The sequence below is a fragment of the Oryctolagus cuniculus genome, chromosome 15, assembly GCF_051225735.1.
Source record: "Oryctolagus cuniculus isolate XC-2025 breed Fujian yellow rabbit chromosome 15, ASM5122573v1, whole genome shotgun sequence".
NCBI classification, from domain to species: domain Eukaryota; kingdom Metazoa; phylum Chordata; class Mammalia; order Lagomorpha; family Leporidae; genus Oryctolagus; species Oryctolagus cuniculus.
Genome location: NC_142881.1, coordinates 568244 through 595995, shown reverse-complemented (window position 1 = coordinate 595995; position 27752 = coordinate 568244). Strand labels below are relative to the sequence as shown.

The window sequence follows — 27752 nt, the reverse complement described above, 5'->3', positions numbered from 1 at the left end:
TCCCCAGAGTGCCTCACCTCCTGGCACTGACATCTGTCCCCACGCCCCCGCCAGCCCCTCCACCCCATTCTGCCTGTGCGTTTGGTGGCCCTGGGAGCCTCGGGCACCGTGTGGCTGGGCTGGTTCTGCTCCTGGTTTTTGAGAGCTGCTCTCTGTTCATAGCGGCCTCCCTGCCGACGGGCACCAGACCCGGTCTCTCCTGACACTGGCAGATTTGGTTTTGTTGGTTTTGTGTGAAAGCCGCAGTCGTGGGGTGGTTTCTCGGGCTTGCACCTGCATTGGTAGTGGTGGTGACCGTCTCTCGGGTGCTGACCGGCCGTTGTGGTGCTCGCGGACAGAACGTCTGTCGGGCCTGCTTCCTGGTCAGGTTGTCGTCTGCGTTACTGAGTCGTAGGAATTTGTAGGTTGGCTACCGCTGCCTCACCACGCCATCCGCGCCCATGAGCACGCCGGTCACCGGCTGCCCTCCGTGTTCTCAGTGAGGGGCTGTACCAGACACGCCGAGAACTCAGCCTGAGTTCCTTCGCGCCTTACTGAAGAGGAGCCACTGCGTGAAGGCCTGGCTCCCCTCTCCTGGGTACCAAACGTTGTCAGGAAGCATGCGTCACACCGGTGTCCCCAGGTGACGGCTGTGGTCGCCAAGGGCAGTGCTGGGGACTCCCCCGGAGAGCCGCAGTGGTCAGCGCCGCCTTCCTGCCCCGAACGGCTGAACTGCTGAGCTGGCACGGCGGGAACTTGTGACCCTGAGGTCGGTGCTCATTGGTGCCAGCGGCAGGACGGACGGGCTGTGCGGGCGGAGAGCACAGCGTCTCAGCAGTTTGATGCAGGCTTGCTCTCTGCCACGTCCTTGCACCCCTGCTGCCAGCGCTGGTCCTGACTTCCTGGGCAGGGCGCCGCCCACCGTGGGCTGTGGGTGTCCGGGCTCGCAGCCAGCCTTGTGTGTTGCTTTTGTAGGGACTGCCGTCGCCTCTGCAGGCTGAGTCCTTTTGCTTCTGGTGGGTTTGTGTCCGGATCCGCCTGTCCGGTCCCTGCTCCCGCCCTGCCTTTCCCAGGAAGCACTTTGTGTTCCTCCGTGCTGCTGTTCGCGCAGGGCGGAGAAAGCGTGGCCCCTTTGTCGTGCTGCTGCCGGAGAGCCCCCGTCTGTTCCTCCGTGCTGCTCTGTTGGGGTTGGGAGAGCAGTGTCGTGATTTGTTCTGTCCACGTCTCCGTGCCAGATGTCTGAAGTGGCCGAGAAGTTTCATCGTCCTCTTGAGAGTCTCCTGCCAGGGCCTGGGACGCTGGGGCTGAGATGATCCTGGGGGCAGGGAGAGCCCAGGATGTCGCTTATATGGGGGTGGACTGTCCCAGAAATGCTCGGTGACCCCAGGAAACCAGACAGTGGAGCTGAGAGCAGAGGAGGTGGGGGCCCGTGTGTGGCTGTTGAGGAGCTGGAAAGAGGGTACAGAGGCCCTGGGGTCAGAGGGCAGAGGTTGTCAGCAACCCCTAGGTCTCCTGAGGATCGCTGTGCGGCAGGTCTGCGCGTGGATGGGGGTGGAGCTGGGAGCTGGGAGCTGGAGGCCGGGGTGTGGGCACCCTGATGGGAGAGGCGGCTGAGCGATGGGGACAGTGGTGGGAGGAGCTGGCTGCCGCGCTGTGGGCTCTGAGGGGCTGTGTGACGTCCAGCTGGCTCTGGCGGCAGGGTGCCGTCTTCGCTGGACAGCAGCTAGAGGCCCTCAGCTGGGCACCTGGATTGCAGGGGATGAGGGCGCGGCAGTGAGGCCTGGCAGCCAGGCAGAAGGCAGCCAGAGCAGCCTAGGACACGCGTCAGCAGGAGCCACGGTTGGCTGGAGAGGCCGACCGGAAACGGCCCCTGAGCTGGGCCTCCCGCTGGCCCCCTGGCGAGCAAGGCCTGTGTTCTGAACTCACGGCTTCTTGGTCAGGACTTGCGGTTCTTGCTTTACGGCCGGAGTGTGCAGGAGGATGCAGCTTTGTTTAAACTCTTCCCAGCACTGTCTGGATTTATAATTCAGCCACTCCATGGCCAGCCCCAGCAAGGGTGGTGGTGCTGACCGCCGTGAGGGGCACGGAGCTGGACTTGGGGAGCACGGAACTGAGGCTGTGTCTCTGGGGTCCCTCCTTGGCAGGGGCCGCCCTCTGGGGCTAGGAGAGGCCCTGCTCTGGAGCGTGCACTGTCCCATTTCTGACCCATTCCCTCGACGGGGTGGGAGTTGAATATGAGGCCAGCTAATAAGCAGGTGGATTTTCTGGGACAAGCCAGAGCTGTGGGGGTCCCAGTCAGTGTGTGCCCTGGCTGCCGCTGGACGTGCATGGATCACCTTCCTCCTTCTTGGGGCTCTGTGGGTCAAGGGAGAGGCCCTGGAAACGTGTGGGCTGGGTGGGCAGAACGGGAGCTGGGGCTGCCAGGCTGCCTGGCGCACTGGGCTGAAGAGCAAGGCAGTGGCCTGTGTGCGTGCGTACGAGCACGTGTGTGCTGGGGGCCGTGCGTCGGCAAGGACCAGATTCTGAGCTCCGCGCTGGCTGTGCTGCTCAGTCAGGGCTGAGCCGGGCAAGTGGCCGAGGACGCCGGCGCCTGGCAGGGCCCTGGCTGAGCAGGTGCAGCCCGCGGGCCTCTTGCTCGTCTGGTGCCTTGGGTCCCACGTCTGCTGAGTAGCGTGGCCCGTCCCCTCTCCTCATGTCCACACGCTGCAGAGGGCTGGTGTCGGCTGAGTCCTGCCGCAAGTGTGAAGCGCGGCTTGGCCGGCCCAGCTTAGCTCCCGCTCAGGGTCCTGCAGGCCTGCTGTTTCCTGCATCTGTTTCAAGGGGAGGCGGAACTCGGGTTCCTGACACCTGATTGTCCGTGTGCAGTCGGGTACGGCCTGCTCCTGCCTGCTGGCTCCAGGGCCCTATGCTGAGTCACGGGGTCTCCTGTGACCCGGGGTTGTTCCTGCAAGGTGGCAGTGTAGCCAGCAGGGACAGCCAGCTGGTGCGAGCTCGGGCGCTCCTGGGACGAGGGCTCCGAGCCAGTGCTCCGTGGAGGCTTGCTCCTGGGGGCAGCTGCAGCTCAGGTGTGAGAGGCAGAGGCAGAGGGAGAGGGAGAAAACTCTTGTCTGCTGGTTCACTCCTCAGATGCCCACAATGACCAGGGCCTGAAGCCAGGAGTGGGGAACTCAGCCCTGTGGGTGGCAGGGCCCCGAATACTCGCACCATCACTGCTGTGTCCCGGGGGTGTGTCCACAGGAGGCAGAGTCAGGAGCTGGAGCCAGGGGTCGCATCCAGGCACCCTGGTGTGGGAAGCGCATGTCTCTCAGCACCAGGGCAGAACCACCCCGCAGCTCAGCCTGGCTCCAGCAGCCTGAGAAGGGGAGGTGCGTGGGGTTTGCCGTGGACCTCCGAGCCCTTGCCAGCTGGGCCGCACCAGCCCCAGTGAGGCTGTAGCTGCAGCACTCTCGGCGGCGGGGGGGGGGTTGGCTGACGTCGGAGAGGCCTCAGGTTGGGCCGACAGGAAGCTCCGACAGGTGGAGCCCAGCTTCTCTGGAGCAGGGGCTTCCTCAACCTGGCCGCTGTCGCTGACGGTCGAGCGTTGACTCAGGGAGCCCCCTGCTGCAAGGTCACAGCGGCCTTCACGTCCCCCTGTCTGCCCGCCTGTCCTTGGCTTCCACGGTGGTCCAGCCCGGCTCGGGGGGGAAGGGGTGGCTCCTCTCACTGGCCAGGCTCCTGACTGCAGTCCATGGGCTGTTCTCTGTCTTTCCGTGATCGTGGGGTGCGAGAGGTCCTCCCTGCCCCAGCGCGGGTGTGGACAGCAGCAGTTGGGGCACAGGCAGCCTGGGCCCGGGGCAGGGAGGCCGAGCCCCCGACACAGACGTGCCTGTCTGTGGGTGCTGGGGTAGCTCCTGCGTTTGGTTCTTGTGAGTGTCCATGTGCAGCAGGTGCTGTTGGCTGTCCTGGGCAAGGGCTGCTGGGTCTGAGGAAACCCCAGGCTGGCATTTTAAGGAGGCCACAGTGGGTACCCGCTTCACATCCCCCGGGATAGTAGGGACATCTCGTCTCTGGCCCTGTGTGGCCTTGCGCTGTGGGTCTCCCGAGTTGCTGGTGGCATTGAGCATCCTGTGTGTGCTTGCAGCCTGTCCTTGGTGCTGTCCCCCGCTGCCCAGTGACCATCTCAGTGACCTGATCCGCGTGTCCATGCCATGTGCACTGCCTTCTGTGAGTCACTCAATGACCACATCAGCGGCTGTGCTCTGGCCGTCTGCTCTAGGGATAAGGGCACCGCCGTCCACGCCCACAAGTTAGCGTCCTGCCTGTCACTGTCCACCCCTACTGTGGGCCTGTCCTGCCTGCCACTGTCCACCCCTACCGTGGGCCTGTCCTGCCTGCCACTGTCCACCCCTACCGTGGGCCTGTCCTGCCTGCCACTGTCCACCCCTGCTGTGGGGGCCTGTCCTGCCTGCCACTGTCCACCCCTCCGTGTGGCTGTCCCCTCCACGGTGTCCACGCTGTGTGCTTTCTTGCTCCCTGGCTCCTCTCAGGCTCCTCACACTTGGTCTCATTGGGCTGTGGTGCCCTTGTGGGAGCTGGGGGGCAGCCAGGGAGGGCAGCGGGACCTCGGCCTGTGCCCCCTCCATGATAAGCAGGGCGTTGTCAGGGCTGAGCTTTGCTCACCGGGGTCCTGACTGGGAGCTTCCTGGGGGGCATGTGTGCAGCAGCGTGGGAGTGTCTGGGTAGGACTGCCTCTGTGGCCAGCCCCTCTGCCGCCGCCCCCCTCAGTAGGACCTGCCCACACTGGAAAGCATGGCTCTGGGTCCCTTGAGGTGGCCGTGGCCCAGGAGTGGCCTCTCGCTGGGCAGGTGGTTACTTTGTGTGCTCTCTGGACCCTGGGAGACATCCAGAGTAGAGCGCAGTGGGGAAGGGGGCTGCGGGTGGGGAGGGGGCTGCGGGTGGGATCCAGTGTGCTGCCTGCCCTGGGCCAGCAGAGGTTCCCCTTGCTCCACCTCCTGTCACAGGATGAGCTGCAATGTGCCGCCCAGGGGGAGGGTCCCTCGGGGGAGTGGGGGCCCGTCCAGTCGGGGTGTCCCCTGGGGCTCCCAGGGAGGCCTCTGAGTTCTGGGGCCCTGCAGTGGTCTGACTGCCTTTTCTCTTCTTGATTTACAGCCAGAAAACCTGCAGAAGAACTGGCTTCGGGAGTTCTACCAGGTAAGCACTGTGGGAGCCCCTTCCCAGCACTCCCTGCGGGGTCTCCCGTGCTGTTCCTCGTGACTGTGACGTCGGGTCCGGGCGTCGTCACGCGTGGCTGTGCTGAGGGGCCCCCACCCCACCCCACCCCCGCTGATCCAGGTTCAGGTGGGGCGGGGCAGCGATGGCGCTTGTCCATGTGCATATCTGAGGGCCCTGGGAGTGTGAGGCCTGGAGGGGCCCCTGGGGGAGCGTGGCTCTGGGCAGGGACAGTGCCTGGGGGAGCCGTGGCTCTGGGCAGGGACAGTGCCTGGGGGAGCGTGGCTCTGGGCAGGGACAGTGCCTGGGGGAGCCGTGGCTCTGGGCAGGGACAGTGCCTGGGGGAGCCGTGGCTCTGGGCAGGGACAGTGCCTGGGGGAGCCGTGGCTCTGGGCAGGGACAGTGCCTGGGGGAGCCGTGGCTCTGGGCAGGGACAGTGCCTGGGGGAGCCGTGGCTCTGGGCAGGGACAGTGCCAGGCGGGGCCTGAGGCTTCCAGGCAGTGGCCACTGCCTCCCAGGCCCTGCTGGCTGAGTGTCTCGGGTGCCGGGGACGTCACTGGGGCTGGGAAGGCGACTCCCTGCCTTCCCGCGTGTCCCGTCAGGAGGAGGTGGGTGAATTGCCTGATGGGTGTCACGTGGTCCTGTGGCTGAGTCTGTGAGGGCCGGGGTGATGTGGTGATGGCACGAGAGGCCACCCTGCAGAGCTGCCATGCAGCAGGCCTGGTGGCTGAGCAGCCCGGCGTGCGCGGGTCCGAGGGGCCCTGTGACTGCAGGGAGGGTGGAGAGGGGAGAGTCCACCCTGCGTCTCGGTGTTTTCCTTCTGGTCCTCCTGAAAGCCAGCTGCTGCCTCTTCCCTGCTTTCATTCTGTAACCCTTCTGTCTGTGGAGGCAGGCGAGCCTCGGCGAAGCCCAGGCAGGCCGGCCGGGAGAAGCCCCAGCTGCCCTGTGACCTGCCCCTTCACGCTTCCCTCCCTGCGTCCTCACCCCACTGCACACGCATGCTCACGCACACATGTCCATCCCCTCACACCCCCACTCCCCCACACGTGCACACACATGTGTACACGCCCACTCCCCCACACATGCACACACATGCCCAGCCACACACATGCACACACATGCCCAGCCCCACACATGCACACACACACACCCCTTACACATGTGCACACACACCCCCACACATGTGCACACACACGCACACCCCCATGCACATACCCACCCCCACACATGTGCACACACACACCCCCCACACGTGCACACATACCCACCCCCCCACACGTGCACACATACCCACCCCTTACACATGTGCACACATACCCACCCCCTTACACATGTGCACACACACACCCCTTACACATGTGCACACACACACCCCACACACGTGCACGCACACGCCCACCCCCCACACCCCCCCACATGTGCACACATACCCACCCCCACACATGTGCACACATACCCACCCCCCCACACGTGCACACACACACCCTCTTACACATGTGAACATCCACACACCCTTTACCCCTACACATGTGCACACACACACACCCCTTACACATGTGCACACACCCACCTACCCCTACACATGTGCACACATACCCACCCCCTACACGTGCACACACACCCTCTTACACATGTGCACACACACACCTCCTATTCACACACACACACCCCACACACGTGCACACACATGCCCCCCCACACGCCCGCTCCCCCACACGTGCACACACACATGCCCCCCCACATGCGTGTACACACATGTACACACACACAAATGCCTAGCCGCCTGCTGTGTGGGCCTGCTAGCGGTATTGGCGTTGGATGAGTAGGAAATGGGCTGTCCAGGGGTTTCCCTCTCCCAGTGCTGAGACCCGAGCGAGTGCTGCTGGCCATGTCTGCGGGTGAGGTGCACGGAGGCCAGCATCCAGTCCACCTGGGTGGTCTGGACGTGGCCTCCGTGGGACCTGTGTGCCAGAGCCGCCCATACATGGGGTGCTCTTTGGTGTCTCTGAGGGCGGCTGCACAGGGGTGGAGAGGGGTCCCTCAGTCTCTGTCCCATGTTCATGAAAGTCATGTCTGCTGGGCACTGGGCTTGATGTGGGGTGGGAGGAAGCAGGTCCCAGGGGTGTCCTTAGTGAGGTGGGGCCGGCAGGTGGCTGCTGTGAGTCTGGTGTTAGCGGACAGTCTCAGGTGAGACTTGGGTCTTACTTCCACGTCTGTTCCTGCCTAGTCTCTGGCCCACTCGGGTGGAAGCTGAGAGGAGATGCAGTGTTCCTGAGCTCTGCAGGACCAACCTTGGCTGGGGCTTGGCTTCCCAGCCGGGGCATCGCTGTGTCCCTGGCCTGAGTTACTTCCAGGGATTGGAAAGGCTTGTGCCCTTCTCCCCCACCTGCCTGGCCTTATGAGGGACCCTTGGTTGGGAGGCTCTGGGTGAGTGGCAGGTGCAGGTAGGTCTCCCAGCTGCCTCAGTTTATTTTAATTTTGGCAATAATGTCTGCAGCTTAAGGTATAGCTTTGTTTGTTGTGGTTTTGTTTTGTTTTGGTTTTTTGACAAGCAGAGTGGACAGTGAGAGAGAGAGAGACAGAGAGAAAGGTCTTCCTTTTGCCATTGGTTCACCCTCCAATGGCCGCCGCGGCCGGCGCACCGCACTGATCTGATGGCAGGAGCCAGGTGCTTCTCCTGGTCTCCCATGGGGTGCAGGGCTCAAGCACCTGGGCCATCCTCCACTGCACTCCCTGGCCACAGCAGAGAGCTGGCCTGGAAGAGGGGCAACCGGGACAGAATCCGGCGCCCCGACCGGGACTAGAACCTGGTGTGCTGGCGCCACAAGGTGGAGGATTAGCCTAGTGAGCCACAGCGCCGGCCGGTTTTGCTTTGTTTTAAAAATTTGTTTTATTTATTTGAAAGGCAGAGTTACAGAGAGGGAGAGACAGAACTTCTGTCTGCTGGTTCACTTCTCAGGTGGCCACAATAGTCAGGGTTGGGCCAGGCAGAAGCCAGGAGCCAGGAGCAAAGAGCTTTATCCGGGTCTCCCATGTGGGTGCAAAGGCCCAAGCACTTGGGCCATCTTCCATCTTCCAGGTGCATTGGCAGGGAGCTGGATTGGAAGTGGAGCAGCCGGGCCCTGCCTGGAGCATGGCACCGCAAGCCTCAGCAACCGGAGCTTGTGTGCCCGGTGCCTTGGTGGCCGCAGCCCACGTGCCTGGTGGCAGGGGCCAGGGACGGAAGAGAAACCAGAGCTTGCAGCCTGGGGTTCAGCTGGGGGTGGCAGAGGTGCACGGCTGCTAGGTCTGCTCTTGGTGTCCTTGGAATCCTAGCGTCCCCATCACACACTTCCTTTGTTTTCCAAAATGGCCTTGAGCACAGCCTTGGTGGGGAAGGGAGCCAGGTCCGCCCTTCCTGCTTTTCTGTGCCCTGGAGCCCATCACAGACCACTGTCTGTCCATCGGGAGAGCCGAGGAACCTCTGGGGCTCTGGACGTGGCTGTGTGCTAGGGAGTGTGGCCCAGGTGCACTGCCTGGCTCTGGCCCTGGCTTGTGCCCGTCCTGCCTGCCCCCCGACCCCAGCTCCTTCTCACGTCAGACTCAGGGACACGTGGCCGGTGAGCCCAGAGCTCTCCCATGCTGGGAGGACTTAGGCCTGAACGAAGGAGCTGTGGTTGGAGTGCTTGTGTCCCCCACGTCCTGCCCCCAAGGGCCGGTGTTGGAGGTGACGAGGTCGACTAGAGGAGAGGCGGGAGCTGAGGTGCCCTCCCTGCACGGGGAGGGTGCAGCAGGCCTGGATCTGTGCCTGCCCCTGGGCCAGGAGTGCAGGTCTGCAGCCTGAGCCCCAAAGTGGGGATGTGTTAGGGCAGCCCAGGCTAACAACACGCCAGGGACTCGGCCAGACTCACAGGGGTGGGCCGTGGCCTTCCACAGATGGGGGCAGGGATGCACGCATGTAGCCTGAGCCCCAAATCCAGGCCTGGAGCAATCCTGCCTGCCTGGAGGGCATCCCTGTCTTCCCTCTCGAGTGTGGCCACGTCACACCCTCCCCAGCAGCCCTGGACACTGGCTGTGAGCAGATGTGGCTCTGGGTGCTGGGGGCGTGGCTGCCAGGTACCGACTCCTGATGCTGCCTGTGAGGGCTGTGCCCACAGGGGCCACTGTGGGAGGTGGAGGTGCTGGGGCAGCAGGAAGCAGCACCCCTGGGCTCCCATGCTTGCTTCTTCCTGGCCCACTGAGCAAATCTCCTCTGGAACTCCTTGGTGCCTGAGGAGGCGGCCCAGGTCAGCTTGTGGTCAGAGGAGGGTGACCTGTTGTGTGGCTTCAGACACCTGGAACCTGGAGTGCACTGAGCTCTTCTCACCGAAGCACTGGGGCCTCTCGTGTGTGATGCCTGCCTTTGTGGCCACGCGGTGCTGTGGAGCTGGCCCCTTTCCCAGGCCAAAGCCCTTGCTCCAAGGGGACCTGGGATTCCAGAGGGTACAGTGGCTCAGGCCAAGCAGCTGTGAGACCGATAGGACTGGATGCACGAGGTGGGCCACTAAGTGCTGCACTTGGGCATCTGCTCTGGTGCACCGCCATCCAGCTGGGCCTGGCCTTCAGCCAGGAGGTGCACCTGGCAAGTCCTGGCTGCCCAGGGCCTCCTGGGGGCTGTGTGTGTGTGTCTTGTGAGCTTACTTGTGTGCCCATTGGCCCCAGGAGGGCAGTGGACGCCCCTTTTCTCTGTCCCTGCATCACTGGAGATGGGTCGCAGCCTTCGCTGAGATCAGGAGGCTGCCTGGCCTTGGGAGTCATGGGTGGCGTGGACGTGGCCGCCAGGGGATACAGCAGCGCCTTGTCAGTAGTGAACCAGCATCTCAGGGCCGCACAGGCGTGGTCCCTTGTCCAGGATGTGAGACAAGGGAGAGGACAGTGAGAGGAGGGGGCAGCAGTGAGCAGAACTGAACGGCTGTGGGGAGGGCTGGGGTGGCAGGGGCCGCAGTGCTGCTGTGTGGGAGCGGAGACGTGGGGCCGTGGGCCCTCCTGCGCTGGGTCGCCTCCCACTGCGCACGCGGTTGCCTTGGGGGAGGCGCAGCTGTTGTGCAGCTTCCAGGGGTTTGGCCGGGCCGGGCAGGCACGGCGTCTCTGGTTCAGGGATCTTGTGCTGCGGCGTGGAACAGGTCCGTGGCCCAGGGCTCCTGTCCCTGGCTCATGTCCCAGCTGGTCCCTGCCTGACCCTCCAAGTCTTGGCCGAGTTAGAGAGAGGGAGATGCAGAGGCAGAGAAAGAGAGAATCTTCCATCTGCTAGTTCACTCTCCACATATCCCCAACAGCTGGGATTGGGCTGAGCTGGAGCTGGAAGCCAGGAACATAATCCAGGTCTCCACGTGGATATCAGGGACTTGAGTACTTGGGCCATCCCCACTGCCTCCCAGGGTCTGCATGAGCAGGGAGCTGGAACCTGGAGCCAGGTCTCAAACCCGGGCACTCTGCTGGGGGATCTGTGTGGTAGGATAACTGGTGCCTTAACCCCTGTGCCGAACACTTGCCCGTGGGAAAAGGGCTCAGTGGTTTACCAGAAAGGATAGCAGCAGCAAGTAACGGAAGGAAAAGTGCGCCAGGGCGCCAGCAGCACGTTTCTGCTAGAGGGGCTGAAACCCAAAGCCCCACCCCCACCCAGTGTGGACGCTGTCCACCCACCTGACCACCCCTCTGTGGTACCTGAGAACCCCGCTGCTGTCCGTGTAGCCAGCCAGCAAGCGAGTACGCGAGCACAGGGAACCTGCAGCATTTGGTGTCCCTGCCTTTGAGAAAAGCCAGGCTCGGAAATGCCTGCCTGGTGGCCCTGCGGCACAGCCCCGTGTGGGGGAGGGGCTGGGCTTTCCAGGCACCCAGGTGCCTTGGTGTTGGGAGGTGTGTGCTTCCTCCTGCAGCCTGGCTGCCTGCACCCCTCGCTCCAGGGCACTGCTCCAGTCTTGAGCCCGCCTTTTTCATTCAGCCTAGGCCTCCATAATCCTTCTAGACTCAGCCCCAGGAGCTGCATGGCTTGGGTGTCCCTGGGCCTTGGAGCCGGGGCCTCCCTGCCATCTGCCCACACCTGATGCAGCACCATGGTGCCCACGCCCAGGCCCAGTAGAGTCAGCCGTGTCAGAGTGGCTGTCAGAGTGGCTCTGGAATCTGACTGTGTCATTGCCACCACCCACCCTCCCTGGCCTTGGCAGTGACCCCCTCCTGGCCTCCTGCATCTGCTGCTGTTTCCCTACAGACTTCTTCACAGAGCAGCCTCACAGGAGCTGGGTCCTCAAGGTGACCTGGAAGGCCCTGCAGAGCCCCACCCTGCAAGTCAGCTCCTGGCTAGTGGCCTTGGCCCATGCTGGTCCCCATGATGCTGGGTCTCCCCCGGGTCCTGGCCTGGGAGACCCCCGACCTCCTCCTGGGATCCCGCCCATCGTTCTTTCTTTGATGCCTGTCCGTGTCATTTGCAGCCCCTGTTCTGTCGACCCCAGTCCCTTCCTGGCGTTCTCTGTCGCTCCGTGTCTTTCTGACCTTGGCTTCCTAACCTTATTCCACAGAGGCAAGGATTCATCCCAGCTGGCAGTCTAGACCCTGGGCTAGAGTAGGAAGCAGTCAGGAAGTAGTCACATCTTATTATTCCCAAAGTGTACCCCAAGACAAGAATGCTCGTGGCAGGAGTTCACCTGGGAGGCCAGGGGAAGACTAGCAGGGGCGTGGGCAGGCGAGACTGGGAGCAGGGATTTGTGGCCGAGGTACTAGGAAAGAGTCTGGGGTGGGTGGGCTCTGCTGCGGGGCAGGAACAGGACCCCTGGCTAGTTTGAGGCTTTGTGACCAAGGGCCAGGCCCTACTACTCTCAATTCTTTGCTTTGGCTGAGGTCAAGGGACCGCCCTGATCCAGGGCTTACACCGAGGTGCCCACTCAGCCGAGACCAGACCCAGAACAGAGTGACAGGTGCACAGTATGGGGAGTGGTGAGCTATCCACGTGGTTTTCACTTGAGGGCTAATTTATGCAGGGTGACACCTCTGTGACCTTGAAGTGCCTGTCCCAAGGTGGTACCACCTCCTCCGTTCTGCCTGTTCAGGACCCCCAGGGACTGGATTCCAGCAGGACAGGCCCTCAGCTGCCACCATGTCCCAGCTCCTGCTGCGTCATCCTTGCTACTGGGCAGCAGCTTGGTGGTCACTTGCAGATGTGGACGTCCACAAGCTGGGCTCTAAGGACCCTGGGTTTTGTTCCCTTCAAGTCCTTTCCCAGGAGAGAGCTGGCTGTTGGCCGTGTGGTGTACGTTGGGGTTATTTTTGGTTTTAGGTTGATTGATTTATATGAGAGGCAGAGTTGCAGAGAAAGGAGAGTGAGTGCTGACCCATTGGCTCACTTCGCCAGTGCAGGCTGAGGCCAGCAGCCCCAAGCACCGTCCGGGTCCCCACCTGGGTGACAGGGGTCCAGGGACTTGGGCCGTCATCCGGTTCTTTCCCAGGTACATTAGCAGGGAGCTGGATTGAAAACAGAGCAGCAGGACTCAACCAGTGCCCCTGTGTGGGATGCTTGTGTCGCAGGTGACGGCTCCACCTGCTGCCCCACAGGATGCCGCCCACACAAAGGCTGTCCTGCCTGGTGGTTCAGGCAGGTGCGTCCAGGCCGCAGTCCCGGCCACTCATCCCTACGACCCCCCCATCCTGTGGTCACTTAATGTCCACTCACTGAATTTAGTTGTTTAGTGCCTCTCAGCAGCGGGCAGTGGAGAAGCAGGTGTGTTAGAAATGGTTGGGCCCACGTGGGACCCCTTTCCTCCCTGTTCTTATTGTGTCCATTTTAAGATAAATTTATTGTGGCCGACATCGTGGCATAGCGGGTAAAGCTGCCACCTGCAGTGCTGGCATCCCATATGGGTGCCGGTTCTAGTCCCGGCTGCTCCACTTCCTATCCAACTCTCTGCCATGGCCTAGCAAAGCAGAAGATGGCCCAAGCCCTTGGGCTCCTGCACCCACATGGGAGACCCGGAAGAAGCTCCTGGCTCCTGTCTTCGGATTGGCACAGCTCTGGCTGTTGTGGCCAATTAGGGAGTGAACCAGTGGATGGAAGACCTCTCTCTCTGTCTCTGCCTCTCCTTCTCTCTCTCTGTAACTCTGACTTCCAAGTAATATGAATAAATCTCTTTAAAAAAAGATAAATTTATTGATTTGAAAGGGAGAGAGAGAGTGAGAGAGGTCTTCCATCTTCTGGTTTATTCCCTAAAGGTGGCACCAGCCAGGGCTGTGCCAGGAAGAAGGCAGGAGCCAGCAGCTCCATCCTGCTCTCCCACATGGGGGACAGGGACTCCAGCTCTTGGCCACCATCCATTGCCTTCCCAAACCATGAGCAGGAAGCATAGAAGCAGAGCAGTTGGGACTTGACTCTGCGCTCTGATTTGGGATGTCGGCTTAATCCTCTGCACCACAATGCTGGCCCCTAAATGAGTGTTTATTTGGGCCGGCATTTCAGGTGCTTTGTAAAGAGTTGTCACAGCTTGCCACGGGATGTTGCCAGCCCGCAAGCACCACTGCGGTGACTCCCATGGAGCGACCGTCTGCCTGCTTGAAGGCCCCTTCCTCCTGCTGGGGTCTGCCTGGTGGCATTTGGCTGGTGCTGTGTGTGGCCTGGGGCGGGAACAGTGGGAATAGAGTTGTGTCTCCCGCAGTGATGGCTTTGGGAGGTGTCCTGGTGTGGTCAGGATAGATGAGATGGTCACAGCCCCCAGCGGTCAAAGGTCTGTGGCAGAAGAGGCCATGTGCAAGCCGGGGGCACGGCCCCACCAAGGCCTGGTCTTCCAGAACTGGGAAAAATAAATGTTTGTGTTTAAGCTGCTGAACCTCTGTGAATAGCAGCCGGTGCCGACTGAGGTAGGGGAAGGCAGTTAGCCTGTGTCTTCCCAGGAGACCTGAAGGGGAGACCGAGGCTGGGAGTTAGTGCTGTCCCCCCACCTGTCTTGAAAGGGCCGGCCTCAGGTGCAGGGTGAGTGGCCGTGGAGGCCCCTGGGCACAGCACCCTGCAGAGGTGGGCACCCCAGGCCAGTGTCTCACTGTCCCCCTGCGTTCCCAGCTGCAGCCGGCCGCCCACCCAGTTCTTTACATCATGGTGGGCGAATGGATGAGGAGGAATAGCAGTAGTGAAAGCAGTGAGTCCAGTGTGGTTCTGGAGCCAGGGGTGCGGGTGGTCAGGGTGGTGGTAGGAGGGGTTGGCAGGCACGGCAAGGGCACGCCCTGCCGCCTTCCACTTCCTGCAGGAGCCGTGGCTGTCATCCCCAGCCGTGGAGGTGAAGCTGCGGTCTGGGGGACACCAGTGGGCATGGAAGGGGGCTGGGGCTGTGATGCGGGCACAGCCGTTGCGGAGGTGCCCCCGCGTGGAGGACTCCTGGAGGTCGCGGGTGTGCTCGCCCTGTCGGGAGCCTTGGTTCTTGTTTAATTCAGCAGCTGCTGGGCCGAGGTGTCTGTGTTGCTGTGTTCTGACACGCATCTTCACGCGTGCCGGTGGAGGGAAGCAGGCGCCTCCAGTGGGGACGAGGCCTTTGCTGGCTGAGTCGTCTTCGAGAGATCCCGTGATCCCGTGTGCCCCAGGGTGCCTAGGGACACAGGCTGAGGGCTGGGGGTCAGGGGTCTCTCCTCCTCCTCCCGCTCCCTTGCTGTGCGACTCGAGGCAGCTGCCCAGCTGCTCTGGGCCTTAGCTGCCTTCTGTTAAAGTGAAGGTGCCTACGCCTGGCTCGACGGCCAAGAGCCACAGGCTTGTTGCCGCCAAGAGCGAGTGGCTTCTCTCGGACCCAGGGTGCTGCCCCTGCCAGCAGCCACCTCTCCAGTGCTCCTGCTCCGCGCTGCCCGGCAGGTGTGCGGGGGCTCCCGGGAGGAAGCGTGGCTGACTCTATTCTCCTTCTGGATGGATGGAGGAGACTTCTGAGCTCCAGGTGATTGAAGGGACTGGAGAGGAAGAGCCCGCCACGTGTCCTGGGCGGTCAGGGTTCTTTAGGCCCCCGACGTTTCCGTGTTGTTAGATGGTGTGTTCCGTTCCCAAGAGCTCTTGCAGTTGGGAGGGGTGCTCAGGACTCCACTGGGGGGGGGTAGTGGGGGTGTGGGTGGGGGTAAGGGGGGTGGAGGGATGGTAGGGGTGGTGGTGGTGGTGAGGGAAGTGGTGGGGGTGGGGGTGGGGTGGTGGTGGTGAGGGGGTGGTGGGGATGGTGAGGGTGGTGGGGGTGGTGGTGGGGATGGGGGGATGGTTGGGTGGGGGTGGGGGGATGGTTGGGTGGGGGTGGGGTGGTGGTGGTGGTAAGGGGAGTGGTGGTGGTGGGGATGGGGGTGGTGGTGAGGGGGTGGTGGGGATGTTGGGGTAAGGGGGTGGGGGTGGTGGGGAGGGGGTGGTGGTGGGGAGGGGGTGGTGGGAGGGGGTGGGAGTAGGGGTGGTGGTGAGGGGGTGGTGGGGATGGGGGTGGTGGGGGTGGTGGGGGGTGTATTTTTGGGCTGCCCTTGGAATCAGTGTGTGGTCTACACACAGGGCACAGTGCTGCTGTGGACAGGCAGGTGTGAGGGCAGGTCTCCACTAAGGGCATGTCCAGCTCCCTCTCACCTGCAGCTGCAGCACAGCTGAGCCCCCCGCCCCGCCCCTTTCAGGGGGAGCTGAGTTGACTTGGGCTTGGTGCCCAGGGACGTGGTGACATGGGTGTGTGCAGTGCCGAGGACGGGTGACGCCTTCCAGAAGGTGTCGCAGTTACACACTGAGGCCTCCCACTTGCTGGTGGCCCTGACCCCAGCTCCCTGTTCTCGGGGGTCCCAGAGACACAGCCCCTCACTGACGGCACAGCAGCCAGAGCCCTGACGTGGTGAGCCTTTGGTGACACCGGTGTGCAAGCAGCCGTGTCATAGTCCCATCCCCCAGGAGGGCGGGACCTGCGCCACGTCCTGTGTGTGCCCTGCTGCCCGCCTGGGTCTGCTGTGCGTTCCCAGGGGCGGCGCCCGGCCCTGCACTCTGTGGTGTGGCCATGTTCCACGCTCCGTCTCACAGAGGAGAAAGCGAGACCCCAGAAGGCTGAGATGTGTTTGAGGTGGAGTCGTCGCCACAGGATGGGTCCTCTCTCATTGCGGTGCCACAGCAAGGCCTCGGTTGGTGGAGGGGAGGAGGCAGTGAGGCAGGTGCTGTGGTGGCCGGGCTGGTGGAAGCCCCTCCCTGTCCCGAGGCAGGCCCTGGAAGGACAAGGGAGACACAGAGGGACTTGGAGGTAGAGGCTGGGGTGCTGTCTGGGCTGGGCAGCCCGTCGGCTGTGGGCAGAGGAACAGGGCAGCTTGGGGTCCTTGAGGAAAGACGAGGGTGCGTGGCTGGGCCACCGGGACTCCCAGCAGCATAACTGAGAATCTGGTGTAAGTCTCAGGGGCCCTGCAGGGAGACAGGCCCAGCCGTGTCTGCTCAGGCCTGGCTGGGCCCGGGCCTGGCTTCTGGGAGGTGCTGACTTGGAGTCAGGGGTCAGGGGTCAGGGGTCGGGACTGGCCCCGTGGACGGGGCTGGTGGAGGTGGTGGGGTTGCAGCTGCTGTGATGGGGGGCAGACCAGAGCGGGGAGGGCAGCTGAGACGGGGGCTCTGTGGGAAGCCTTTGGCTAGACGCACGGGCACTGCTCCCAGGTGGGATTGCACCCCACGAGCTCTCTGTGGCTCTGTGAGAGGTTTCCAGAAGGTTCCCAAGATGTGTTGGGAGCAGCTTGAGGCTGTGGCCCTTAGCCCTGCCCCTTGGGGCGGGGGAAGCGCTCTTTGAGGCCGACTGGTTTGCGTGGAGCTCCGGGGTCTAGGGAGGTTGGACCCAACCCTTATTTCTGCCTCTCCCACCATTTCTCACAAGTGGTGGCCATCCTGCTGGCTGTCTAGTGTGATTCACACCAGTCTCCCTGGCTGTGGGCCTGGGCTGTCTCTGGCCAGCAGCTGGGTCAGTGCTGTCCAGGCCACACTGATCGGTGTGGCCTCCTTGCCTCCTGCAGGGCCCGGGGCAGCTGCGGACAGTTGCACTCACACAGCGGCCATGGCGCTGCCAGGGAGCTCGTGGCAGCCGAGGCGTCCCACGTGCCCATTGCCCGCACAGCCGGCTCGGCAGAGACTGGCACACAGGCCGTCTGTTGGGTGGCGAGGCCCCTGCAGCCCTGCAGCTGCTGCACGTGGGCCCTGTCCTGGCCGCCAGGCTGCCGCTGGCTGGGTCCGCATCCTCGTTCCTTTTTAGGTCACTCAGATGCGGCTCTCCACAGGAAGCCTAACAAGGCCTGGCCGCTGCTATTTTTAACACCGCTCTTGGCCAAGTGCGGCCAGGGCGTGCAGGGCTGGGCGCTGGCTTCCCGGAGCCCCACGCGGCAGCATGGTGGGGGTGGGGAGCTTGTCCTCGCAGCTCTGAGTGCCGGCTGGGTGCTCTTCCTGCCAAAGTACAGTTCAGGCCTCTTGGACGTGCTTTTCTGGATCCTTCTGTGGGGAGCACAGTGCAAGGAAAGAGCCCGGAGAGCCTTCTCGCCAGGTGTGGTTTTTTTTTTTTTTAACCTTTGGGTAGAAGCAGCCCCTTTCTTCTGCAGAATTTTGGCCAAAGAAGCGTTTGCTCTGGGCAGTGACTTTCCCCGTTGTCCCAACAGGGCGGGTGGGCGCAGCTGTCACATGGCTGTGGAGTGCGGAACAGGAGGCTGGTGGACAGGCAGCCCCTGGCCCTGTGTCCACGGGGGTGCATTTCCCCAGGCCCACGAGGGCGGCGTCCTGTCCTGCAGAATGGCCTTTTCCTCCCAGCCTCGGCCGCCCTGGCCAGTGGCCAGCTTGTGTTGCTGCAGAGCCCGTGTCCAGGTTCTTCGGGCTCCAGCGCTCCTTCCTGTGGCCGGGAAAGGCCAGTCCCAGAGCTGTGAGCCTGTCCTGCGCCTGCCCGAGAGCACTGAGCGTCACCTGGTTCCAGCGGAGGAACGGGTGCCAGGGCCTGGCGTCCACCGCAGCTGTGTCTCCTTGGCACCTGCTGCACCCAGCCTTTGCCAGAGGAGGTGACATAGAACTGGTGCTGCCTGTCTCGGCCTGGCCGTGTGCAGCCTGAGCCAGTGCCGGGCGTCTGTCATCAGCCCTCTGGGGAGGCATGGATGCCAGCAGAGCCGGAAATGGCACAGCAAGTCAGAGCCACAGAGCATCCTGGGAAGCCGCTCTGGCACCGCCGCTGTCCCCCGTGTTCAGTGCCCTCACGGCAGCTGAGTGTGACATGTCCGGAGCTGGGAGCGCAGCCACGGTTAAGAGTCAGGTGGCCTAAGTGTGAAGTCGATGATGTGAACGTAGCCAGGTGATCGAGAGGCAGTGCCTGCCTTGCCGCTGCGCACAGTCCAGGGCCCCCTCCGTGCTCATGGTCTCGTGGTTGGCCTGACTTCGAGAACCGTGCTCCGTGTGTCTCCCCAGCATGGTGCAGGGCGTGGGCCACAGTGGGGGTGTCTGCGCCAGGGACGTGGGCGAGTGCACACCCCTGTCAGGCTCTCCCTGACCCCCCGGAGCTTGCGGTGTCTGGAGAGGGCATCCCGGTGGCGGTACCGCCTGACGCGCTGCCCGCAGCTCCTTCCCACCCTCCCCTGGCCTGCGGGATTCTGCGCTCCGTCAGTGGAGCCTCCCGCCACCCTGTGTATGACCCCACAGCTGGACTCATTGCAGAGGGTCAGGAATTCCCAACAGACGTTCCAGACGTGAGCTGCTCCTGCCGCGCCGTGCCCAGTTCCCTCAGGACGCTGTCGGGCTCCGGAGTCCCAGGGCCCTGGTTGTCAGCCTCTGCCTCACCGGTGAGAAGCCAAGAGAGATACTCGGTCGGCGTGTGCCTGAGCGGGGCCTCTGTCTCCTCTGGCTCATGGAGCAGCGAGTGAGGTCAGCGGCCTTCTGTTTGCTGAGCTGCAGCCTGCGTGAGAGTGGGGAGCAGCAGAGTGCAGCCCAGGGCTGTCTCCCACCCCGCCCTCCTGGGAGCCGGCCCCCTGTCTGCAGCAGACCCTGGCAGGGCGTCTGTCCATGATGACGCCTCAGTGGTTGGCCCTGGAAGAACAAGCAGTAGCCCCCATGGCCTCACTGCTGTGCCCAGAGAGAGGAGCCCGGGACGCCCGGGTGTCGCTCCCCGTCTTCATGGAAGAACAACACTAAACCCTGGCTAGGCTTCATATCCGAGTCACGGCACCATTATGTCGCTCCCCTTCTTTGTGGAGGAACGACACAGGACCCTGCGCTGTTCTTTTGTCTGCTCGGCCCTCCCCGGGTTTGCTGCTGGTTCTTCCCGGGTTGGCTACTGTCCCTTCCACCTCCGTGGAAGGGCGGTTCCCCCTGGCCACATTCCCCACTTCCGCGGGGGAGTGGCACACCGCTGGCCGGCTCTCTTGGGGGCTGCACAGGTGTTCCTTCAAATAGATGTTCCCCCTAGATGTTCCTGGTGCATGTTGTCTCTCTCCTCCTTTATAGTCCTCTTCCACCAATCCCAACTCTGCTACCCACACGCCGAGTACGCTGCTCTCCTCCAATCAGGAGCAGGATCAGCTCCTGCAGGTCATCACTCAAGCTGGCGAGAGGCAGCTGCGTAGAAGTTGTTACTCCCTTCTCAGCGCCATATTGTGGGAAAGCAGATGCATAGAACAAGTCCCAATTCCAGTAACTTAGTCTAGTCCGAGTTGCTCCCAGTTGCTCCCCACACCCGGGCAGTGAGGAGACATTGTTGGCTGTCTCCCCACGGTTTCTGCAGTTCGTGTTAAAATTGGCTGGTGTTTTGATAGGAATTCGGTTTTTGTGACGCATTGAGGTTTGACTGGTGTGCAGTAAGCTTCAGGGACTTAAAGGGATCTGACCTGGGTGTGCACCTGCAAAACTGTCCCGAGCCTCAATCAGGGTAGTGACAGCTCTCTCATCCAAGGAAGGTCCTGGTGCCCCTTGGCCTCCCCTCCCCTCCCGGTCACCAGGCAGCCACTGATTGCTTTCCAATGAGTGGGCATTTTCTAGAGTTTTCTGTAGGTACACTCACATAATGATATAATTATGTGGGTTTTTTTTAAAGATTTATTTTTTATTTATTTGAAAGGCAGAGTTCAAAGAGAGAGGGAGGAAGAGAGATCTGCTGGTTCACTCCCCAGATGGCTGCAATAGCCAGAGCTGGGCGAGGCTGAAGCCGGGAGCCAGGAGCTTCTTCCAGGTCTCCCACACGGGTGCAGGGGCCCAAGCACTGGGCCGTCCTCTGCTGCTTTCCCAGGCCATAGCCCAAGCACTGGGCCGTCCTCTGCTGCTTTCCCAGGCCATAGCAGGGAGCTGGATCAGAGCTGGAGCAGCTGGGACACAATAGGAGCTGCCGACGTGTAGGCAGCGGCTCTACCTGCTGTACTGCTCTGGATTTCTGATCTGGCTGCCCCTGCTCCGCTTCCGAGGGCACAGGGCGGCCTCCAGGGCTTCAGTCTCAGAATCCCTGAGGGCCTTTCTGGAGAGCGTTTGGCTGCTGGGCCGTGGCTCTGCTCGTCCTGAGCTCCGTGGGGCGGGGCCTGTGTCTCACCAAGGCCGTGGCTTGCTCTGCGGGGACCGCAGAGGTGGTGGAGTCTCTGGCCGTGCCTGTGAGGTTTCCTGTCTCGCCCTTTGTCTGTCAGTCCCTACCTAGGGCGTTTTGTATCATCAGAAACGCGCATTGTGGTTGTGCTGTCTTTGGGATTGTTCCTGAAAGTTCTCTGCCCTAGGCTGCTTCTGCGTGGTCTGTCTTTTCCTGTGCACGTGGTCCCTTCCGTGTCACAGTGTGGCTCCTACAGGCAGCATGTACTTAAGTCTTGTTTTCTTCCTTTTTTAAAAAAATGATTTACTTATTTATTTGAAAGGCAGAGCAACAGAGGGAGACGACAGGGGGAGAGAGACAGAGAATGAAAATATCTTCCATCCACTGGTTCACTCCCACGTGGCCTCCACATCCAGGCCTCCCTCCCACAGGGGCGGCAGGGGCCCCTCATCCACTGTCTTCCCAGGAGACTTAGCAGGAGCTGGACGGGGTGTGGAGCAGCTGGGGCTCAGCACTGTCCTGGTTGTGTGCAGGCATCCACCCTGTTGCTCCTGCGTCGCCGCACTGTGTGGCAGGACTCCCTGGCAGCAGAAGTGGGTCCTGTCTGCTGTGCGAGGCAGATGACCACTTGCAGTGTGACCATGGCGCTTATTCAACTCACTGCCACAAGTGCCTTGCGGCCGGCACGTGGCTCAGGGCAGCTCACGTGGACCATCACTGTTGACACGGCTCAGTCTCCGTCTGCCATTCCAGTTTTCAGTTTGTTCACTCCGGGTCCTGTTCCTGTGTGTCTGTCTCTACCTTTAAAAGGTGCTTTTTCTCCTTTGTAGTTTACCTGCTGGCTCCTTGCTTCTTGTGGAATATTTACGTGGCTGCTGTCACTTGATGCTTTCTAGGCCCAGGTGTTTGGCCATTCGATCAGAGCGCCGTGGCGGTGTCAGCTGCGGCTCTGGGGTGGGCGTGTGCTCCCTCTGCCCCCCCCCCCCCCCGGCCCTGCCTGCTGCCTGCCTTTGGGAACGCAGCTTTTGGGGAACAGTCGTGCCCCTTGGTCTCTGTGGCTGCCTCTGTGCTGCCCGGCAGAGCTGAGCTCTCCCAACAGAGACCAAGTGCATGATGTGGCTGGTGGCTGTGGAAAGGAACCAGCCTGGGCTCAGGCACCAGAACCTGCTGCAGTTCTTGGTGGAGCCGCCTCCCTGTAGCTCTGGTGTTTGGAGGACACTTGGCTGGCTGTGGTCCTGTGCCCCGTGGTTCACACCTCGTCTTGTCAAGATGAAAAATGTTGTCTCCATGGGTTCTCACTGTCCTTGCTGTGGACTCTAGACCTGGAGGGTTGGGTGGTTTTTGTGGACGAGTCCTGGAGCAGCTGTGGGTGGATTTCCCGGTGCTCGGGTGCCGCGCGGCTCCGGTGTGGGTGTGGAAGCTGTGGCTGTGGCTGTTTGAGTTCCATCTGTGGGACTGGCAGTGTAGGGTTCTCCTTGGCTTGTCTTGCGTTTTCCCTGCTCTCCTTTCTCGCGCGGTTGTCGCTGGTTTTCCTGGCGTCACCGCCCCTTGCTGAGCGCTGAGTCCCCCTCGTGGAGTCCCCCTCGTGCTCTGTAATTGCTTCTTTGTGCCTCTTTGTCCCACCCCCCCCCACCCCCCGCCCCCGTGCTTGCAGATGCTGGCTGGGTTCAGCGGTGTTCACAGCGTGAGCTGAACTGGACTCTGCTTTGCTGCTGTTTTTCTGAGGTGGGGGAGTTTTCTTTGGTGGATTCTGAAGTTTATTCCTGAAGTGTTTTGACAGCAGCTTTGTAGCCCTGCGGCTTTGCGGCTGCAGGTGGGTGAGTTAGGATGCCTGGTCTGAGAGCGCCCCCTTCTGCCCCGTCCTGAGGTGCAGCAGCAGCCGAGCTTCTGTGTTGCGGGTCCCTCTCCCCCCTTCCCTGTCTTTCTCCTTTAATGCCCTCCAGCCTAGGCTACAACCAGGGAAGGTATGGGAGGAACGCGGGGCTCGATGCCCCGCCCAGAGGGAGCCCCACTGGGGACAGTGCTGGGGGAGGAGGAGGCGGGCACCCTGCCTTGTTTCACTGCGGCTGCCTCTGGCCTAGCAGCGGCTGAGGTTCGAGGGGGAGCATTTCAGGGGTCATGAATGTGGATGCCTTGGGTGGGAGCTGTGTTTCGGGTCTGATGGCACAGGGGTTTTGGCCAGGACCCCTTGTGTCACGAGGGGAAGAGGGGGGGAGGGGACAAGGGCAGGAGACGCTCGGATCCGCAGACCCCAGGTGCGCATGCTGGAGGGGGCAGTGGGCAGCTGGCACGGGCAGCCCTTGAGGGGCGGTGTGCGTGTGGGCCTTTGGGCAGCTCCTCCAGCTCAGGCGCCTGCAGCCTGGTCTGCACGTGGCCGCCACCGCTGGTTCTCCTCCATTCCTGCCCTCTCCCCAGGGCACCGCTGGGCACTGCTGCCTCTCGCTGGCAGAGGCCCCCATCTGGACTCATGCAGGACAGCGGGGTCTGCAAGGGCCTGGGCCCCTCCTCCCACAGACGACGTGCTACACCCCCTGTGCTCGCCCAGCCTGCTGCTGGGCCAGACGACGAGGGGAGGGCACTGGGCAGGGCTCTCAGAGCCTCACAGGGCTCCTGTGGGAGGCCCAGGAGTCGGGGAAGCTGTTTCCACGAAGCCTGAGGGTGAAACACTTTGCTGCTGGCCTCAGAAGTGTGTGCTGTGGGGGATGTGGGACTTGGTGCGCCAGAGTGTGGGGGCGAGACCTCTAGCAGGTGGACCAGTGGCTGTGTGACCTCGGGCACTCTGCTGTGACAGGGCAGCAGAGTCACCTGAGCACACAGCGTGTGTGCGGACAGTGCCTTGGACAGCACCAGCTCCTCATTCCCAAGTGTGTTAAAAGTGAATTTGTACAAGTGCTCACTCACACACATGCATGGTCATGTACCCACACACGCATGCGTGTGCATATACATGCTGCCGACGTGTGCTGTTGCACTCGTGCACCTACTCAAATGTGGTTGGACACGCAGGCACACGCACTCAGATGCCCAAGCAGTACACACCCACCCGTAACAGGCAGGTGCACACATACCCATAGCTGTGTGCACCCTCGTACACACGCCGACACGCACACTTGCACCTAGTGCCGGTCACTTTAATTGGAGATCCTGTCTGATCTGTGTGTGTTTGGGGAGCCTCCCTGCTCCCATGTGTGGTGCTCTTTTGTGATTGGGCTCAGTGATGGTGGGGAGGGCCCCGGAAGTTAAGCGCGGCGTGACTGGGACTCGGGTGGGCAGAGCCCGGGCTGAGGGGTGGGTCTTTGGCTGGCTGTGCTGTGGGCCCACACATTGCCTCTGCCCCTGACCCTGTCTGCTTCTCCCCGCAGGTCGTGCACACCCACAGGCCTCACTTCATGGCCTTGCACTGCCAGGAGTTCGGAGGGAAGAACTACGAGGCCTCCATGTCCCACGTGGACAAGTTTGTCAAGTGAGTCTGAGTAGTGACGGTGCAGGGAGGGTCTGCGGTGGGAGTGGGGGTGTTCCCGGCGCGCCCAGGCAGGACCTGCCTGGGGCACGTGGTTTCCAGAGAGGAGGCCCAGGGCCGTGGCCGCCTCTTTCCAGTTACAGTGGCATAGCTGTGCCCTGGGGCCGGGCTGTGGGTCCCTTAGCACACGCCTGGGGTTCCGGCCCACAAGGCCTGGTGCTGCTGTATGTGTCCTGGGGGGCTGCGGTTGTCTGAGGAGGTGCAGGCTCTCTCTCACCCCCATTCTGCCTTCACTTCCCCAGCGGCCCTGGGCTGCCCCAGGTGCTGTTCTAGCAGGAGAGAGCTGGGTCCTCCCTGGGTGGCCAGGGCCTCGTCCCCTGGTGCCCTGAGGTGCTCCCCTGTGGGTCTCCATTGTCCCTCTGGCCCCTGGCCACCACCTATCTCCCACCCCTCAGCTCCTGACCACAACAGGAGTTTGTCAGAGCGAGCAGTGGATGCTGCCCGGGGCTTAGCCACCCCTGCGCTGACAGCGTCACGTGCAGGGTGACACTGGGTTTGTCTTGTGGGGTCTGCAGTGGCTGCAGCTGGGAGGTGGCCTTGCCCTGCTAAGTCTGCTCCCTTTTTGTCAGGGGCTGTGGTCAGGCATGGTTAGGGAACGAGGAGGAGGCTCCCAGCCATGGGCTGTGAGGCCTCCTGGTGGAGACAGAGAGGTGCCAGGAGGAGGAGGCGGGGACAGGCCTGGCCCGGCTGAGGCCTGCGGCTCTCTGTGGATCTCTGATGCCCGCACTGCCTATCCCCAGCCCCGCCCCACCAGCCCCTTCCTGAGGGTTGGTCTGACCCACAAGCCCCCGGGCCGGGCTGCTCTGGACGTGAGTCTGCTGGCCTGCACAGGGGTATCGGCAGCTGGCCTTGTCCAGATGCCGAGGCTGGGGGCCACCTCTAGGCTTTTATCAGGTGCAGGCCTCACGCGAAGCCACTTCTGACTGCCTGTAGGTCCCCTCCCTGCGTGTCCCAGGATGCCCTGCGTCCTGCCCCGTGCAGAAGGAGCTGACCCCTGTGCTGCCACACGAGGTGCACAGCAGGGACGAGCCGCTGCCCTCGCAGGCGGAAGCCCAGCAGATGCGTCTCTGCAGAGAAGCCCCCGCTGCGAGACCCTTGGAGGTTTTCTCGTTTGCTTCACTTTGCGTGGAGCCAGACCCTGGGTCCTCACCACTGCGCTGCCTTCCGGCAGCGCGGAAAAGAAACCGCAGGCGGGGCACTGGGACGCGAGCCTGCCCGCCACTGCTGCCGGCGGCGGTGCCGGCCTTGGGCACGGGGAGTGTGGGGAGGCGGTCGAAGCACGTGCTGTCCAGGCGCTGAGCCGCCTCGCGCCGTGAACGCAGAATGCAGGTGGGAAGTGGCCGCCTTGGAGAGCCCCACAGAGTGTGGATGGCTGTCGTGGCCGGTGCACACAATGCATTCCGGCCGCATCAGCCACGTGGACATCAAAGGAGTGAAGCACGCAAGTTTAGGGGCCGGCGCAGTGGCATAGCAGGCTAAGCCTCTGCCTGCAGGGCCGGCATCCCATATGGGTGCTGGTTCGAGTCCCGGCTGCTCCACTCCCGATCCAGCTCTCTGCTGTGGCCTGGGAAAGCAGTGGAAGAGTGTGCACGTGAGAGGCCTGGAGGAAGCTTCTGGCTCCTGGCTTCAGATCGGCGCAGCTCTGGCCGTTACGGTCTATCTGTGAGCGAGCCAGCAGGTGGAAGACCTCTCTCTTTGTCTCTCTTTGTAGCTTTACCTCTCAAATAAATTTCAAACATTTTTTTAAAAAGTTTCAAATGCAGGAGAAAGTTTTCTGTGGCAGGTGGCAGAAGTGCAGCGGCAGCCTGTGAGGCTGAGTGTGGCCGAGCCGCAGCGCCGGGCGCCTGGGAGGAGGAGCGGTGCCGGGGAGGCCGAGCCCCGGCTCGCACTGTGCTGCCGCGCGCTTTCCTGCTGCCGGGCACGCGTGCGCTACCTGTAGCTGAGGCGGCCGTGTCGCCGTGGCCGGCCTCGGCTCTCCCCGGCGGAGTGGAGCCTGGCCGGTTTCCCTCAGCCTCGGGAGCTTTCTGTGGCATTATGTCCGCACAAGCCAGCTGCTGCTCAGTTATCTCAGCTTTTGTGTGTCTGAGAAGGCCTTTGTCTCCGTGTGTGAAAGGTGCTTTTGTTGGCGTAGAATCCCTGCTTGTGACTCTCTCTCGCTCTGAGGGCCCCGTTCCGCCAGCTCCGCTCCGCGTTGTTCGGGCGAGAATCCGCCGTTGTGTGCGTCTTCATTTTCTGTGTATAATGTGCCTTTCTCCGCGGCCACGCGCTGTCCTCCTCGCAGCTTGATGATGTTGCCCGTTAGCTCGATTCTCTCTCCCACCTGTGGCTTCCTCACGTCCTCGGATTGCGAGGAGACTTGTCCCTTCTCTCTCCAAACACGGGTTTTGCCCCCCCCGCCTGCGGAGCGCCTCGCGCTCTCCTGGGATTTGCTCCGCTTTCATCCGCATTCGGGCCCCCAGGGAGCTGTGGCAGCCGCCAGAGAGCTCTGCCTCTTCCTGCCAGGGCCACCGTCGCCGCCCGCCCTGCCCCGATGCATCTGTCTGTCAAACCTGAGACCCTTCCACGTGTGTGCTGTGCGTGCCCCCCGTCCCTGCCAGCTGGCCGCCCGGGGGCTCTCCTGGTGGTAAGCTGTAGCCCAGAGGAGGAACTGGGGGAGGCTCAGGCCCTGAGAGGCACCCTGGGGCCTCCTCCTTCCTGGTGCTGGGTCCCCCCTCACCTCTGCCGTGGGGCCTGACTTCTCTGATGGGACCTGGAGCTCAGCGCAGTCTCCCCCTCCCGGGAGTCCTGGGAGTCTGGCGTCCCCAGGCCGTGCCGAGTAGCCTGGCCCCTGTGCTGAGAGCTCCCTGAGAGTCTCTGTGTGTGGTCAGCTGCGGTTCTCAGGCCGTGTGAAGGTGGCCTTGAACCTGGACGGCCCCGCTCGAGGTGTCTGTGTCTGGCTTTTGCTCACGCAGCCTCCTTTCCCTTGCAGAGAGCTGCTGTCCAGTGACGCGATGAAGGAGTACAACAGGGCTCGTGTCTACCTGGACGAGAACTACCAGTCCCAGGAGCACTTCACGGTGAGCTCCCTGTGCCGACGCGGAGCGCCCGGCACTGTGCGATGGAGCCCCTGGGGAGGCTGGCGCACACACCAGGCTGGGGGGGGCGGGGTGGCCAGCATACACCGAGGGCGACTCAGCTGTCCCTGTCCAGGCGCCGATCCCGGTGGAGATCAGGAAGTGAACAGCCCAGAGAGGGTCCCTTGGCCTCGGTGGCTGAGGCTGAGGAGGAGTCGGGGGCTCTGAGGCTGCCGGGGGTGGCCACGCCAGGGCAGAGGCCGCATGGCTGTGTCATTTCTAGGATGTGGAGGCAGGAGAAGGCTTGTGAGCAAAGGCGTGTCTAAGACCCACTCACGGAGGAAGCACTGTCCCCTCCGGCCTGGCAGGTGCCTCTGTCCTGCTGTCTCTCCTGCACCCATCGTCCTGGGAGGTCTGTCATGGCCAGCAGGTGGCGTGGGCAGAGATGCCGGCATGCAGGAGCTCGTCACAGATGGTGCACAGGACACATGCATTCCCCGTTCCTGC

General features: G+C 62.6%; 1 protein-coding gene across 8 annotated transcripts in view; it reads left to right on the top strand.

Moving 5' to 3' along the window:
• Positions 1-27752, top strand: part of INPP5A (inositol polyphosphate-5-phosphatase A) — a 154473-nt gene that overhangs the window by 50538 nt on the left and 76183 nt on the right. For all 8 annotated transcript variants that reach the window (XM_070057050.2, XM_070057045.2, XM_070057044.2 and 5 more), the window contains exons 2-4: positions 5128-5169; positions 24035-24135; positions 27161-27248. In XM_070057050.2, the coding sequence (XP_069913151.1) occupies positions 5128-5169; positions 24035-24135; positions 27161-27248 (231 nt within the window). The remainder of the gene's footprint in view (positions 1-5127; positions 5170-24034; positions 24136-27160; positions 27249-27752) is intronic.